The 16,921-nt window shown below is 47.6% G+C and overlaps 1 protein-coding gene across 4 annotated transcripts; it reads left to right on the top strand.

Moving 5' to 3' along the window:
• Window positions 1–4,384: 4,384 nt before the first annotated feature.
• On the top strand, window positions 4,385–14,035 carry OTX2 (orthodenticle homeobox 2). 4 transcript variants are annotated; one of them, XM_047767430.1, is made up of 5 exons: window positions 4,385–4,484; window positions 4,637–4,704; window positions 9,247–9,456; window positions 10,393–10,544; window positions 12,388–14,035. In XM_047767430.1, the coding sequence occupies exons 3-5, from the start codon at window positions 9,360–9,362 to the stop codon at window positions 13,006–13,008; spliced, it is 870 nt and encodes a 289-aa protein (XP_047623386.1). In that variant the 5' UTR covers window positions 4,385–4,484; window positions 4,637–4,704; window positions 9,247–9,359; the 3' UTR covers window positions 13,009–14,035. The 4 variants fall into 4 exon arrangements, with proteins under 4 accessions (XP_047623386.1, XP_047623384.1, XP_047623385.1 ...); XM_047767428.1 differs by having other exon boundaries at window positions 10,369–10,544; XM_047767429.1 differs by lacking the exons at window positions 4,385–4,484; window positions 4,637–4,704 and adding an exon at window positions 6,794–6,969.
• Window positions 14,036–16,921: the final 2,886 nt, after the last annotated feature.

Raw genomic sequence — 16,921 nt, 5'->3', positions numbered from 1 at the left:
ATATTAGACTGTAATGGTTGTTTTATATCAGCTCTGTAAGCTCAAGGCTGCTGCCTGCTGTAGAATTGATTTCAAGGAAACTTCAGGACCAAGAGATGAAAATTATATAAACTGACAGCTACCACCCTTCAATAATCCATCCACATTCCCACATTCCCGTCCACACTCTCCTAACACACCCAAACCCACACTCACACCCCTCACATTGCTCTCACAATCACACATGCCCTTCCAATCTCCCACCCTAACCTTTCTCTGCACACACCCTTGGTCCCCACATGCTCAGGGACAGGCGCATAGTTCCCAGCTCACACTCAGCTCATAAATGTCTCACAGCCCCACATCTCGCACTTGTCACACAATCTTAATCCGTTTCATTCCGGAACAACATGTCCCCCCCCCCCTTTTTTTTGCATTTGAAATTTGCCTCCGACTCTTTTATCAGGACAGCACAATCCTATCTTTGAAGTCGTTTCTTTCCCCTACCCTCTTTTCTGAGGCAAGAGCAATGCAGGGAATAATCGACCTAAGCTTAATTCATAAGTGATCTGTTGCCTTCTATTTTCACCCCAATTCTGCCTGCATCACCAATCTTTAACTCTCATTTAAAAATTAATTAAAGTTAATCTTCTCAAAGTTTTTAATAAAGACATATTTAAAAACTTAATGAAAAATGACTTTTTTTCCTAAATATTGTGGCAGTTCTAAGGCAAGATGTGGTCCCCCACTGTCCACTGAATCACTGAAAAGATTGGAAATTAATTTTCATATTTCTGAAGTAAGTGTTCAGGGAGTCTAACTGGTTCCTTTCCCCCTGAGAGCTGTGTTCTCACGGAATACGGGTTTTGTTCTTCTTCTTTTTTAATTAGCCTGAAAGAATCCTGCGATCTCTCTCTTTTCTCCTCCCACTCCTTCACTCCCTCCACACCACCATACTTAATAAACTTGGAGGAAAGTTTGGAATATTTTAAAAGAGGGCTGGCATGTGGAGTGGAGAATGCGAGCCCACCAGACATGAGTCTAGATTTCAAAATATGCGTATCAGCCATATTTTGGAAACTGCGCGCAAGCTCTGACAAATAATTTGATTCCTCATGCATTGCTTTTCTTAATTTGCTTCTGAATATTTACATTCATAGCAAGGTAATTATACATGACAATTAAAAAACATCCTCTCATTAATGAAAATTACCTGAAAACATAAAGCGTGCTACTGTAAGTCAGATTCATAGAAGAAAAAAATTAAGACCGAGGACACAGGAAAAAAAAGTTAAACATCATCAGAGAATATAAAATGACCACATACTAAGTATATAGGAAGTTGAAGGACTTACAGAAAATTGGGTTAGACTTTTCATCCAAGGAGTCTTTTTCTCCCACCAAGTGTCTAAGGTTTTCGGTGCAGCAGCCCAGCCCCCCTTCCCTCAAAGCCGGTAGCTTTTGTCCTGACCTAGAGTGGGGTTTGTGGGAACTGTACCTGAGCCAGGCTGTCTGCAGTTTCCAAATTGACAAGAAGAGACTGGAAGATAAAGAGCATGTTCTTACAGGTGAAGAGCAATTTTGCAACTTTTCCAGGAGACACCCAGGAGAAAGCTTGCTTGCTACCAACTGCTGCTGGGTCTGGGCAGAATTCCTCTAGAAAGAAAAAGAAAGTCTTTTTTCCTCGTCTGCCTCTTTCTATCTAGTTCTCCTTCTCTCTGTCTGTCTCTCTCTCTCTCTCTTTCTCTCTCTCTCTCTCTCTCTCAGATCCAATCTTTTAAGAGCTTCAGCACATTGCTAAGCTAAAGGGAAATTCTCTTTGATAAAGCAGTGTTTCCAGCTTCTGGGTTTTAAAACCTAAATCTATATTCAAATCTGGCTGAAGGTGTGTTCTGGGATTTATGAAAGCCTCTTAAAGGGGTAAATTTACCAAACCGTGACAAAATCATCACAATCTTACTTTAGACATCTGAAGTGGATGAGAATTTTAAAGAGACCTTTGTTTATTTAACACTGTCCATTTCCAACTCGTGGTTTATTGGCCACGCATTTCGGCAAAAGTTATTAGACGAGAGGGCAAAGGAGAAGCGGGAGCTGTCTGCTCTGGACCGCGGGAAACGAAAAAGCCCTCCCACGCCCCCACGGCGCGGAAATCTGCCCTGTCAAACAGAACGGGGGAATTTTCAGGGAGATTCAGTTGTCCCCGCCATCTGAGAGGACATCGGGCTGGAGGAGTTTCCCACGACTCCGGATCCCACAGCAGATAGATCGCCCAGTCTAAAATTTTGCACTCACTTTGTGGACATCACAAACGCGCGTTTGGTATCTCTCCACCCCATCCCACCCCCACTCTCCCCAAGGCCTCCCCCACCACTCTTCCCCTCTATTAGACCCTCAACGTCCATTTTTCTTTTTCGCTCTTTGTTGCTTTAAACGTCATTGTGATCAAACTGAGGGAAGCACTGTCCTTTCTTGGGATGGGAAAGGCACTCTGGCTCAGAGGGTCGGGGTGGATTGCCCTTCCTTCATCGAAAGCATGGTGACTCTGGCCCAGCGTTCCCCACCCACGCCGCACCGGCCAGACCACCTGGGGCATTTGTCGCACCCCCTCCTCAACTAAAGGCCTCGGGGCTGTCGCCAAGCATTTTGGTACAGTTGGGGCGGAGTGAGAAAAAAGGTCTGTACTCACCCTCCCCCCAGCCCGGGGCCCCAGAAAGTCGCGACTCCAGGGAACGCGACAGCCAATGGGTCCCTTCAGACTGGAGCGGTCGCAGAGGGCCCGGGAGGTGATGGGCAGACCCCAGGCCGCTCAAGGCTTCGTGGGGACCCGGGGCCCAAAGCTCTAGAGACATCTGCGAGGCTGGCCGCGGCCGCCGACTGCCCAGCCCCAGGCCGAGCCGGAGTCGGAGCCCAGCCCGGCTGCCGAGCGCTGGCTGCCTCGTGCGCACTCTCGTAATTCGTTAATTGCTGTAAATCCCAAGGACGGCCACATTTGATTACACATACAGTATAAGAACCGACAACAAAGCGACGAATTAATTACCAACTTCATTAACATAGGTCCCCAAATTAAAAGCAGCGAGCTGTTTCTTTGGGCCCACTTGCCGTGGTGGCGTGGTTGGAGGTGGGAGGGTGTTTAGGAAGAGATTCTATATTTCTTTTCGGGCTTTGGGAGTTGTGAGGCAGGAACTGTCTTCTGCTCTCCACCCCCACCTACCCTGCCTTTCACACACCCTCAGCCGGTCCACTGGTGCCCCCCCCCCCCCCCCCCCCCCCCCCGCCGCCCAATCCGTTTATCCTTTTCTGGGGACTCCGCTCTGTTTGCAAGCGGTCTGGACCAGCGCTCTGTGCCAGCAGGAAAAGTTGGGCTGGGGTTCGCTCTCTGCGGCGCGGTCCCCGGGTGCTGACACTCTCCAGCCTCTGGGCTCGGGCCGCCGGGCTCAGTTAGCTCCAGGCCCTGCCGCAGCTGGGGTGGCGTTTGTTTTAACACAGGAACTGTTTCCATCGTGGGCCTCCCGCGTTTGGTCCCTCCCCACTTATCCTGCCAACACCACTCTCACACCCCCTAGACCTGACCTGGGTCCTGCTGCCCCCCCCAAACCCGTCCTGGGGTTAGATGCCGGGGTTCCTGTTCTCTGTAGGTCGCCTTGGGCTTCTTAAAACTCTAAAAATCCGGTGCGGAAAACCAGGAGCCCGGGTCTCTCGCTTCAGGCCGGGGCATAAAGAATGGAAGAGACACTGAGTTTTGAAAATAGTTTGTTCTTGGACTTCGGTGTCTGCATCTCTCTTGCCTACATGCTCACGCCTCATTCACAGGCCTCCTTTCTTCATCCTTCCCGGTACACTTAGTTTAGTCTGACCCTGTGTGAGACCAGAAGTCGTGTTTTTAAGCTTCAGTCTCACTAGATTTCTGTGTCTGTTCTCCACACTTATTGCCAGCTTGGAATGCGATAACCCAGTTATCCCCCACCCTCACCCTTCTCCAACCTTGACTTAAATATTTTTATCTTTCTATCTTAGAATGAATGGGTTTCCTTTCTCTCTCGTCTTCCCTAAAACAAAAGCAAAAACAAAAGGCCCAGGGAGGGGGGGCAGAAGAGGTAGGAACGGAAGAAGAGGAGAAGGTAAGGAGAAGCCTCCTTGTCCATCATTTTAATTATACAATAAGTTCACATGCGCCCATAATGTATATTTTAAGCAGAGCCCAGTGCCTTTTAAGAACATTCTGGTAATGTCGGAGGCCTGGATTTGTTGCCTGCTCGTCCCCCCGTGCAGCAGCAGCCTGTTTTCCTCCCCCTGTTGTGTGTTTTTATTATTTTCCCTCTGGCTTAGATGTGTCAATCATTCTCTCTCTGCCATTGGTTGGAGAGTTTGCGTCAAAAAGTTGCCAGAGAGGCGCTTTCTCAGCAAATCTCCCTGAGAGCGGAACCGACCTCAGCTCCAACTCAGCCTCCACTGTTATTAAAAATAAAAATCGGTAGAGAAGCCCTCATCACGTCTACTTTGTATGTATCACAGAGGGGCCCACGCGCATTTCGAACTCGAGTGACTTTCCTCATTTTCTGCTCTTTAGAAAAAATTTTTTCGTTGTGTTTGACTTTTCATGGAAGGGTTTAGACTGCAAGGTTTTTAACTCAATACTCTTGATTTCTTTTAGGATAGCTGGCTATTTGGAATTTTGAAGGATAACCTGATTTTTTTTTTAACCTCCCATGTGGCTGTAAGGTAAGAGTCCCCTGTCTTCTCTGTCTGTCTATAACCATATCTATATGTCCCTCTGTCTACCATCACCCCGTTACCTCCAATAGACCGACCGATGCACCTCTGCAAATGTGGAGTTCTGAAAGCTGGTGTATTTTTTTCCCTTGCAAAATTTTGAGGTCTAATAATGATCATTGTGAAAAATTTGTGATCTAGAGATGAGGACCAGAGTGAGAGGAAGGGAGGGAGCGCGCTCCTGGGTCGCTGCTTCAGCAAAACATCGTGGAAACCCTGCGAATCTAACGTGGGGTATTTTGGAGAGGTTGTTTGTGGTTTTGTTTTATGTCAACGCTCATTCTGGGCTTCTCCCTGCCATCTTTGCGTTTTGACCATCAGATGTAGTTGGGGACATTTGTTGATCCCAAGGACGTTTTCAGAGTCCTAGACAAAAAAGATGCAGATGTAGCAAGATGGATAGAAGGATGAATGGATGGATGAATGATGGTAATAATAATAATAGTAAAAATTTGGGCGCCTCCCAGGGCCCGGGCGCCCGAAGCTCGGTTCGCCGCGGGTCGGAGCCGCAGCTCGAGCCCCTGCCTGCTCATAATGAACGCGAGAGGAAACCCGACAGGACAACTGAGGAGACAGAGAGCGCCCGCATCTCGTCTGTCCCGACGCTCGCGGCTCGCTCTTTTCGGCCCCCTCTCCCCTAGCCAAGGGCAGCTCACCAAGGTTCTCGGCCGAAGAGGGCCTCCAAATCTCCTTTTTCTTTCTTAACACCATTCCCGCCCTGAGAAGGGGGTGAGCCCCGGGAATGCCATAACCCCCCTCTATGGCTGTTGTGTGTTGCGGTCCCAGACCGAGCGAGCGTGGAAGAGCCGTTATACAACGTGACTGCGGGGAATGGTTCCCGGCCCGCCCGGCGCAGCCCTCAGCGCGCTCCTGGGCGGCCAGAAGCGGCGGTGAGTGGCCCCTTGCTCTGCCCGAGGGCGCGGGGGGCAGAGGACTGGAATTCTTCCGGTGGGAAGGCGGCCCCTCCGCTTGCTCGGGCGGGAGCAGTGGCCAGGCCTGCCTGAGCGCTCGCGCGCTCGGCTCCCAGGCTCGGGGACTCCAGGGCGTCGCCGGCCGGGTCGGGCCGGGAGGAGCCGGGCGCTGAGGCCCAGCCTCCAATCTCGGTCTGTCCGGTGGGAACCAGCTCAAGGTTTCAGCCGGCACCTGATTCCGGCGGCGAGTCGCGCCGCAAACTCCAAATAAGTCTTCGTGTTGATGCGTTCAAGTGACTCGAGATCACAGTACAGTTTCAGGACACATTTTTTGAATCCCAAGACCCCGTCAAAATTCTGCCGAGTCGTCTTTCTCCTCCTTCCCAGACAGAAGTAGGGTGCGGGGACCGAAGGCCGAGCTGCGCTGGCCCTGGAGTGTGCATTGCTTGGGAGGGAACGGGTAGACCACTCCTGAAAGGAAATTCTCTTTCCACCCCAGAGCTTCAGGGTTAGGATTCCTCCGGTTCGCTTCGGGAGTTATTCCCTCACCAAAGTTATTAGCACTAGAGAGGAGTCGGACAGGAGACTCCTCCCCCAAAGGCAGGTAGACACTCTCAGGGCTAACACCAGGGCTTTCTCCTTGCCATAATTAATAGTCAAGGCCAACCCTTTTGGCACGTTCCTTCCTCCCTCCCTCGCGGGTGGCAGCGTTGTTTGATTCCCTGAGGCCAGAAACTTTCACTCGAGTTCGCCGGAGGGAGGCCCGCGTTGGCTGTTTTCTTCGCTGCCCACGTATCTCCTTTTTCTTTCTCCTCTTCCACTTCGTTGTCTTCCAAGCCGCAGGCCGGTCGCCAGTCCGCGTAGTTTTGTTTCCTTTCCATCATGCAGAAAATTAATCAGCCCGGACGAGAAGCAGAGCTGAGCACGGCGGCCAGTAATTAAGGGACGTGTGCCCTTCGGATTATCTCGTTAGTTTATCAAGAAAACATTTATTATAATTAATTCTCGGACGAGGTAATTATTATTGAGCGAGAGCACAGCAACTGGTAGATGGGCTCCTTGGAAGATGTGGGGGAAAAAAAAACAAGGGGGAGGGGGAGGGGAGCGACAGATTGCACGAATTGACCGTTAGATATAAGGCGGCGCGGCCCGAGGCAGGCAGTCGAGCGGGACCTCGGACGCCGGGGCTGCGAGGCTACGGGGCCGCCGGGCAGGGACGCCGGACCGAGTCATTTACGCCCGGAGGTGCGGGCGCCGAGCGGCTGTGGGGACTCGCCGCGCGACCGCCGCCCGCTCCTTCTAGGTAAGAATTTTCCAGGGTCACCTACTGAGTAGTCGTTTTGAGGCTTATATTTTTGGAAAGGGATTTCTTTTTCCCCTTCTGGCCTATCAAAGGAAGAGAGAAAGGCGGACGTCCTGGCAGGGCTTTGAAAGTTAGATGGAAGGGTCCAAGGCCTCCTCTTTAGAGAGCGTGTACCCAGGCTAGCTGTCGAGAAAACGTCGTACTTTGGTTTTGTTGTTGTTCCCTTTTCTTTTAAAGATGTATCCAATAGTAAATTCGATAACAGTCTATGCTGGGAACTTTGGCCATTTTTCGATGGTAGAGCAAAGGAGCTCCAAGAAGGATCTCTGTCCTGGTGCTTTCTGTCTGTAACTGCTTTTTATGTTGGAATGTGCTACTTTAATGTATGATGTGTCAGGCATTTCTAATTGGGTGAGAGCTTTGCGTGTAAGAACGCTTCCATATTTCTCAAGTGTATACATGATATGATTTTAATGGTTTCTATAGTAGTTCAGAACTTTCCAATATAGTAAAATTGTATTAAACGAGAAAGAACTCCAGCTTAAAGGCTGTTAAACCAATGCATGACTATATTTTAAAGCAATATTGTTTTCACAGCCTCCAAATAACTGTATCTCGAAGAGAAAAAAACAAGTTTTTTGTAGGAGCAACTAAATTAGTTTTATTGATGGAGATAATATAAACTCGAACAAGGGCATTTACAAAATGACATTAAAGTAGATCTGAGGGTGGAAAAACGAATTTTTGTTTGCTGTGCTACAAATTTAAAACAGAAGTTGCAGTACTTGTGGAACCTTGTGTCTCCATATCTTAAGCAATGTAAATATGAAAACCAAAGTCCTTAAAACTCAGTAGAACCTTTGTAAAAGTAAGAAGGAACTTCTAATCTTGTATCCGCCATTTTGGAGCAATCTCTCATAGTGTCAAAGTTGCAAAGTAGAGATTCTGCAGGATAAGTGCCCTTTTTTTAGGAGAATAAAAGCCAGAATTGCAATAGCCAGTCTATAAACATCCATTTGCATCCCTGTTCTTGGAGGGGTGAGAAATACCCATCTGAATAAAATAAATAACTTTTATTTTTCTTCCTTCCTTTCCCTCCTCTGAGTTCTTTTTCTTATAGGATTTTGGGAAATTTAAAAGTAGGAAGAAATTCTATTAGTTTCACAATTTTGAGTGTTTGTGCATCTACTTTTTTCAAAACTAAATGTGCTAAAAGGAGGTAGAGTTAACAGGAAACTCTGCTGTAGTTGCTGAGGACCCAAATGTCTGAAAATTTGCCTCCTGCAGGATCAGCAGCCTCCACACATCAAAATCAACATGGAAGCGGCTTGCACTACAAATGCACACCCTTTCTACTTGCAAATGTGGGAGCCTGTCATTATCTGATTGGTGGGATTCTAACTTTACTTTAGAATTTCTAGCAAACCCTGCGCCAAACTTGAAGACTTTTTTTGCACTATGTTTAAATATTTGATGGATGTCGATTAAAAGTTAAATACTTGTTTGTTTAGGTTTAGTTCTTTAGACACATATAATCAAGGTTCTCGAAAACCCTAATAAATCTGTTACCTCGAAATCTAATTACCCACACTACTAATTAGGTGAAAATGATTACTGGAAATGGCTTCAAATGTGGAATAATAGTGGTTGAGCAGTTTTCTCAAGTTTGTTGTTTAGCAAGTTGGTATTTTAGATGTTAAATGCACTGACATTTTAGGTTTGCAGCAGTTGAAAGTAGTAAAAAGCTAAGATAATTAAAATCTGCCTTGGAAAGGCAACAGTCTGGGGAGAGGTAGATTTCTTGAATTGTTTCTTTGTTTCTCAGCAATGGGCTTTGTTATCAGCATTATTTATTTAGCCAAAGAGTTCTTTGTCTCTGCAAATGGCCCCAATCAAGTTTTGTTTGAGACAATTAGCTAGTGCCAGCCAAGGAGTCCTATGCAAATGTAGGGATAGGAATGCAATGTGTGCATTTGGAGGCGTGGGGTTTTGTTCGGAAGGGGTGGGGGAGGCAGATTGTAATTGCTTTCTTCGGGTCTTTTTTTTTTTTTTTTTTTTTTAAAGTTTAGGCTGGGGGTGGGGAAGACAGGTTTATCTGGTCTCTCTCCATCTCCTCTAGTTCGAGCAGCTGGGGAGGGGGGAGGTGGGGAGAGGCTCTTAAAAGCCTCTGCCTTGGATAGTCCCCTCTCTTTTTAAAGTTAGTGGTGGAAAGTGGTAGGGCTGCATCCTACGAAGCCGTAAACCAGCTCCTCTGTTTATCTGTTTGCTTTGCCTTAGTTCCACCACTCCACCCACCAAGGACCCTAAATCTGTCCACCCCAAGTGAAGCGAGACCTTCTGGCTGGGTCCCCTGGATTTGGGCCGACTTTGCGCCTCCAAACAACCTTAGCATGATGTCTTATCTTAAGCAACCGCCTTACGCAGTCAATGGGCTGAGTCTGACCACCTCGGGCATGGACTTGCTGCACCCCTCGGTGGGCTACCCGGGTAAGTAACTCCCGAGGCACTCCTGTCCTGCCTTTCCCTGTGCCGGGTCTGCCGGGTTACCCCCAGAGCTCCAGGGCTGGCCGTCCTGTTGCCCCCGCCCAAGCTCCACTCGAGGTCCCCACTGGGTTTTCCTTCCCAGAAGCAGCTCAAAGCCACAGGGTATTTACCTGCCAAAGAGGGCAGGGGCTGGGGGGAAAGGAGTAGAAAAAAGCACATCTTTGTATTTTTAATTGGAGTGAATAGGGGACACTCTTTGGAGTGGGGTGAGGAAGGCTACTGCCCGTATCATTTGGGCAATTTCCAATTTCACATTAAGTGCCCTCTTGGGTTTCTCATCATAAATTCTCCCGATATGCCTGGGGCTTCCCCTCTGACCTTCAGGCCCTTGGCCTCTAATCCCTAGTGGTGTGATTTACCCAGGTGCGAGTGCTTTCCTTTCCGGTCAGATCTGATTTTTAAAATCCATGTAGAAGGACACGTATGAAATATGTCCCCATTTTAAAGCTGGAGGAACAAAGGCCCTTGGAGTCCTAAAGAGCATGGATCTCTCGGCAAGACCAAGAGTTGCCCCATCAATTCGAGCTGCCCCTCCTGGGGGGATCCTCTGACCTCATGGAATGGAGTTTTTCTGTTGTAGGGCTTGATTTGGGAGAGTTCTTGGTTGTTGATGTTGTGTTGTCTTCTTTTATTTCATTTGTTTTGTTAGCTTTCGAAGGGACGCTCTGTCTGGAGCGATCTCCGACGTCAGGCGGAGTGGGGGGGTCTTCCCTGGAAGGGAAGGGATGCGGTGTGGGAGGGCCTGGGGAGAATGGGGAACGGAAGCGAGGACCAGGGGAGTGGTACGGTGTGGGGGTGGGGGGAGTCGGACACCCACAGAGACCCCTGTGACTGAGACTGCTCCCCACCCTAAAGGGCCCTGGGCTTCTTGTCCCGCAGCCACCCCTCGGAAACAGCGGCGGGAGAGGACGACGTTCACCCGAGCGCAGCTAGACGTGCTGGAAGCACTGTTTGCTAAGACCCGATACCCAGACATCTTCATGCGGGAAGAGGTGGCACTGAAAATCAACTTGCCGGAGTCCAGGGTTCAGGTAGGGCAGATGGAGACAGAACCATCCTTCCTGACCGTGCCCCCTCTCCAACAGCACGGTAGATGCTAAGAACCCAGCAGAGTTCTAGCTCTTAGAGAGGGCCAAAGGGAGTTTGAAACTAAACCCTCCACCAGAAGCCAGTGAATTCTTAGCTCAAAGCCCTTTGAGTGCCTGATTTCTCCTCCTGCCCCTTTTTGTCCCTCCACCCCTCCCCCATTCTATAAACAAAGGTGTTCAGGTGGGTTACAAGGTAAGACTGGTGATTTAGTTTCAGTCATAGGGTGCAGTCCAAGAACCCTTGGGTCTTTGATGGACAGAAGCCCAGCCTTGGCATGTTTTGAAGATAGTAATAATATTTTAATACTTACCTTCCCCTATTGGAAATCCTTACCCCCACCTTCTCATCTAATTTTAGGGGTAAAAGAAGCTTAGCTCTTGGAAAGTCCCAATATTTTTACAGATGAAGAAATAGAGGAAATGACTTGCTCAAGGTCATATATTAGTTTGGGTGGTAGAAGAAATTGCACAATATGAGAGTGTTTTCTTTGACTTATTAGGGACTGAACAGAATCTGCTAGATCTGAGCCACTTAGATAAAATATCGACATGATATCCCTGTAATACCTACCCCCTTTCCCTTAATCTTCCTTAACTTGACTTTAAAGTGGAGAGGAAAGTAAACTCCAACTTTTCTGGAATGCAAGCTCTGTGTAGAGTTCTCTGGAAAGAATATTTAGCACCTAAACCGTATATACACCTGGGACCCCCTTCAGCTAGGACACAGCATGAACTGCAAATCAAAAAGAGGCTTTTACAAAGTAGGCTAGAAGAAGTTTTAGCACTTGTGAGGCCTGAACTAAAGTCTTCACCATGACTCTGAATGGTTGGTGATTTGTGCTCAGCTTTGGTGGCACCATTTTTACTACAGTTAAGATACCCATATGGAGAGCTCATTCAAGAAGACAACTAAGGACTTTTGCCCAGAAAATGCCAGTAGTTTCTCTAATAAGCCCCTTCACACACAAACACAGCTCCTTCATTGCAGAACATGAAAAAGGCTGCTGGTAAAGACAATTTTCAAAATTACACACAGAGGCAAAGTTGACAGTCCAACAAACATAATACTGGGGACAAACTAAGTGCTCAGTGGCACTACACTGAAGGCTTAGCCTCAGTCTCAGACTTGAGACAAGGAGAGAAGTCTGTCCTTGAGCTCAAAGCAGAGTATATACAAGTCACTTCACTTACCATAAAGAAGGTTTTGGCGAATAGTGGCTCTCAGACCTTCTTCCTCAACAGGGTCATTTCTATTGGGAGCTTTCTTTTGCCGAGTCTTTCTAGGAGAGACAAAAAGTAGAGTGATGGAACCAACCTACGTAGTACCAATTGCTTCCTGGAAGATGGACTGTAAACTATTTGAATTTAAGCTGCTCTTGTTGGCATATAACAGAATTGTTTTCCCTTCTCTTATGTTCCCATTCCAAAGACACTGATGCATTCTATTCCATTGTGAGAATGTTCCAAAATACAGCTGGGTCTATGTGTAAGTGTATTTGAGGTGAAATAAGAGATAGGAATGTGCAGTGGAGAATTTTTCGCCATATGATTTGGATGAGTATCTTAAATTTTTCTGTTTTGAGCTTGGAGTAAAGTGGTGTAAAGTGTTTTTAGATAGAGCCTCTCCAACTTTCTTATAATTCCAGGAGCATATATGAGAGGTTTCTGTGGCAGGAGAGATTGTTTCCTTAGCTCATCTGTCCTCCTATGACTGATTTATAACCTGGGAGCCTTTTCCTTAAGGAATTGTTGAAACCATGTTAAAGAACTTTCTTTCCCTTTCAAGGTATGGTTTAAGAATCGAAGAGCTAAGTGCCGCCAACAGCAGCAACAACAGCAGAATGGAGGTCAAAACAAAGTGAGACCTGCCAAAAAGAAGACATCTCCTGCTCGGGAAGTGAGTTCAGAGAGTGGAACAAGTGGCCAGTTCACTCCCCCCTCTAGCACCTCAGTCCCGGCCATTTCCAGCAGCAGTGCTCCTGTGTCTATCTGGAGCCCAGCTTCCATCTCCCCACTGTCAGATCCCTTGTCCACCTCCTCTTCCTGCATGCAGAGGTCCTACCCCATGACCTATACTCAGGCTTCAGGTTATAGTCAAGGATATGCTGGCTCAACTTCCTACTTTGGGGGCATGGACTGTGGATCTTATTTGACCCCTATGCATCACCAGCTTCCTGGACCAGGGACCACACTCAGTCCCATGGGTACCAATGCAGTCACCAGCCATCTCAATCAGTCCCCAGCTTCTCTGTCCACCCAGGGATATGGAGCTTCAAGCTTGGGTTTTAACTCGACCACTGATTGCTTGGATTATAAGGACCAAACTGCCTCCTGGAAGCTTAACTTCAATGCTGACTGCTTGGATTATAAAGATCAGACATCCTCGTGGAAATTCCAGGTTTTGTGAAGATCTGTAGAACCTCTTTTTGTGGGTGATTTTTAAATATACTGGGCTGGACATTCCAGTTTTAGCCAGGCATTGGTTAAAAGAGTTAGATGGTATGATGCTCAGACTCATCTTCTGATCAATGTCCCAGGAGGCATAGAAGGAAAAAGGAAAGGCCTTAGATGGGCCTACCAACCAGCAACCTGAAATGGACAAACCAGTCTACTTAAGATCCTGTCATAATTTTAGATCATTGGTTTTCCTGATTTGCAAAGTGATTGAAAGAATTCTAGCCATGTGCAACCAAATACCATCAAAAATAAACAAAACTAAATTGTGAGGGACAGGAGGGAAGGACATAGCCTTCTTAAGCAGAGGTGTTCCAATGTTTTAGCCAATCCTTGGTTGAATCTTAGGAATGGACAGTGTCTCAAGCTCACTCACGTTTCATGACCAACTGGTAGTTGGCACTGAAAAACTTTTCAGGGCTGTGTGAATTGTGCGACTGATTGTCCTAGATGCACTACTTTATTTAAAAAATAATGTTCATAAGGAGTCAATATGTAGTTTAAGAGACAATCAGTGTGTGTCTTATATAAATGGTACATCTGTGGTTTTTAATCTGTGCTAGACTTCAAAACTGTGATCTCCTGTTATTGTATGCAACCTTGAACTCCACCTCTGCAGGGGTTCTTCTGTGATTAAATAGGTTATAATTATAAGTAAATTCAGAGCAACTGAGTACTTATCTAAAAAGATTACCTTTGGCTGGAGGTGAGCTGCACTGAAACTTTACAACAAAATGTCTCTGGACAAGGAGAGTGAGAGAAGAGAAACAAAAGGACATTAATTCATCTGTTATTTTACTGTTGGTAAGCCTAGCAGTAAAAGAGACATTGGTCAATTGCTCTGACCCTGATGAATTTATAAACTGAGATCATCGTTGTTTATGCTTGCAGATGTTAACTGGAAAAGTTATATATGCATAAACCTTTTCTTCCTGGATTTGGCAGATATGTATAATTATATTAAAATGGTTCTAGCACAACATTGGATCCAGTTTAATTTTATACCACTATTTATGAATGAGAAAACCACATTCAGCCACTCCTTCCCAAAAAACATGTTTTTCTTGGATCAGTGAGGGAATTAGCAAACTTTATTTACATGTTGGGGGTGGGGGGTCTAATCTCTGAATGAACTAGATGTAAATGACTGGTATGTAAACTTTTTACAACTTTTCATCAGTACTGCTCTGAAATTGAGAATGGAGAGCCTAACAATCAAAAGCTCTCCAGCTTTTCCTTCCCTACCACATAAAGCATTTCTCAGTCACTTTACTAGGATGTTTTAACACAGATCGATTTTTTTTTTAAGCAAGAAGGGACAAATTGTAGTACCTCAGAGAAAATGAGAATGATAAGAATTCCTTGTTTCTATTCTCTTACTCGATTAAGGGAATTTTTTTTTTAACTTCCAAAAAAATCTGAGGTAAACATGAGAGGGAATGTAATCAGAATCTGAAAGGAATTCAGGCAGAAATGATTTCTGAACAAAAGAGTTTCAGAAAAGTTTTAAAACCTGTAATTTCAGTAGTTGAACATAAGGCACCCTGGTTAGTTTTTTTTTTTTAAGTGTTGAGAAGAAAAAAAAATCCTTATTTGTACCTATGTACAAATTTAAACCAATCACCAAAAAGACAAATGGGCCAATGATTATGGTGCTCCTCAGGTAAAAGCAATTATTTAATCTCTTTTTACACTCCTTATGCCCTAATAAGTTTGACCAAAACTAAGTGACTCTTGATTGTAACTTTTTAAATGAATGCTAGTAGCTGCAACCATTTTGTTTTCTGGCTAATTTTCCCATCCCTGGCTGCTCATGCTCTCTTTAACCCACCTGCTCTTGTCTAATAATTGTTTTTGTTTTGCTGCTAAAGGAAATAGAAAAGTTTACACCCAATAATTGAGGTTAAACTTGATGGCAAAATTTTTCAGGGCCTACTGATAAAGCACCATACTGCATTTCCCCTGGGGTGAAATTGGGGCTCGAGAGAAAATTTTTGCTTTATAGTTGTCCAGATATACTGGGTCTTATTCTCCCAGCTTTTCTCTTGCAACAGTAAAGGGGATCGAAAATACTTTCTCACACTGCCTTCAGTGTTCAGGATGCCCCACAAAGGGTCAGGAAAGATCACCTTTTCTTTAAAAGCAATACAACAAACTACTTAGCAAATAACGCTGTCAGTTAGGTTTCTCTTCCTGTACTTTAATAAAAAAAGGAAAACGTCAGAAAAAGGCGCCGAGGCCACTCTGAAACTAATTTTTCCATTACCTTTGCACAACTTCGTTTAACAGACCACAGAGTTAAACCCCTTTGAACTGATGGTGAAGTAGAAATGAATTCCCCCGACCGCTGGCAAAAGAGGGAAAGGGAGGCAGGGACCTAGCCTAGGTTCACTCGCCAGAGGGCTGTGGTCACCGCGCTTAGCCGGGATCCGGCTTCAAAAAGCTAAACTCAGTAAGTACGGAGCTTGGTACTGAAATGACGCCACCCACCAAAGGCGTCAGGCAGCTACTTCATCTGCCTGTTGGCGATCAACAAAGACTTGAACGTTGATGTAATCTTCGTTTTGAGGGGCGCAGGTGAGGGCGGGGTAGTTTGCTTTACAAATATCTGTTGTCCCAAACCTTTATCTTTCCCTCAAAGATTCTGGGCCCTTTGTATTTCACCTTGGGTGTGTTTTGTCCTTTCATAGATAAGAGAAATCCAATCAAGTCAATTAAGTTCTGGCCTGCGAAACCTCCGCGTTTTAGATAATGGTCAGTTTCCTCAACTCCGCTTCCCTCTAGTCCCACCTTTCGCGTGGCTGTCCTCGTCCTCCGCCCGGGAGGCCCGGGGAGGGACTGCGAGGACTTTGCGCCAGGTGCGGGCAAGGCGGCCCAGGAGCGGCTTGTGCTCCGCGCCGAACCCGCGGCGATCTTTCAGAGCTGTGTTTTCTAAACCTCTGCCCGGCTGGGAGTGGCCAGGAAAAGCACTCCTGTCTTTACCTTGGGAGCCCGATCTGCGGCTGAGGCCCAAGTGGCTCTCCAGGCTGGCGCCGCCCTCTGCATCCCACTGGGCCCTGTGGGCTGGGCCGGGACGGCCTCGAGGCGCTCGTCCTCCGGCTTCCCCTCTGGTTGAAACCTCGGCCCAGCCTTGCAGGCTCGGTCGCTGCAGGCCGCGGGAGGGCGGGCGCGAGGTCAGCGTAGGGCGGAGTGCGGCCTCCTCGAGTCCTGCTGTCAGGCTTCCCGGTCCGCCGTGGCCTGGGCGCCCGCGGCAGAGTGACCTCAGCGTGTCCTGCCGGGGGCGAACACGCTGAGCCAGAAGGAACGGAAGCCGAGACCGAAGGCGAGGACGGCGAGCTCGGTCTGCTGGGCAGGGAGAGGGGCCAGGGGAGGCGAAAGCGGGCCTGGCGCCCTCCTGCCTTCCTCGCGCCCAGGAACAATGCGCCGCGGACGGTTGGGTCTCCCACTGGCGGCGAAGGGCCAGGCCGCCGCCACAGCGGGGACTCCCGCAGCGCCTTTGGCCTCCCGCGTCCAGCGCCGACATGGGGTCCAGCTGGGCCCGTGTTGGGCCCAGGGCTCCTCCGGGAAAGCCAGGGGCTTCGGCAAATGAGTCTGGGGGAGTGGCGCTCGGAGTCCCGCCTTCCCTGGGTGTGCTGGGCTCTGAGCTGAGCTCTCACGGGGGAGACTGTGGGACTCTGTTGCCCTTGGCTCAGCCCTTTTTCCGACGCCTCAAGATACCGTCTTTAAACCGAGTGCCCTGCCTTTTCCTATTTGGACCGGGCTCAGCATTCAATCGCCCTGAAGGCCGGAGGCCGGTTCTGGAATGGGGAAGCCGGGGCCTTTGGCGTCGCGGAAGGCCGCCCAGCAGCCGTGCCGGTTACCTGCAG

Source organism: Phacochoerus africanus, chromosome 2 (assembly GCF_016906955.1).
Source record: "Phacochoerus africanus isolate WHEZ1 chromosome 2, ROS_Pafr_v1, whole genome shotgun sequence".
Taxonomy (NCBI): domain Eukaryota; kingdom Metazoa; phylum Chordata; class Mammalia; order Artiodactyla; family Suidae; genus Phacochoerus; species Phacochoerus africanus.
The sequence above is the reverse complement of the archived record's forward strand: the minus strand, read 5'-3'. Positions and strand labels throughout refer to the sequence as shown.

Coding starts and splice junctions, on each gene's coding strand:
- OTX2 (XM_047767428.1), top strand. CDS start 9,360: ATGATGTCTTATCTTAAGCAACCGCCTTACGCAGTCAATGGGCTGAGT. Junction 9,457..10,368: donor CCCCTCGGTGGGCTACCCGG/GTAAGTAACTCC, acceptor CCCACCCTAAAG/GGCCCTGGGCTTCTTGTCCC. Junction 10,545..12,387: donor TGCCGGAGTCCAGGGTTCAG/GTAGGGCAGATG, acceptor TTCCCTTTCAAG/GTATGGTTTAAGAATCGAAG.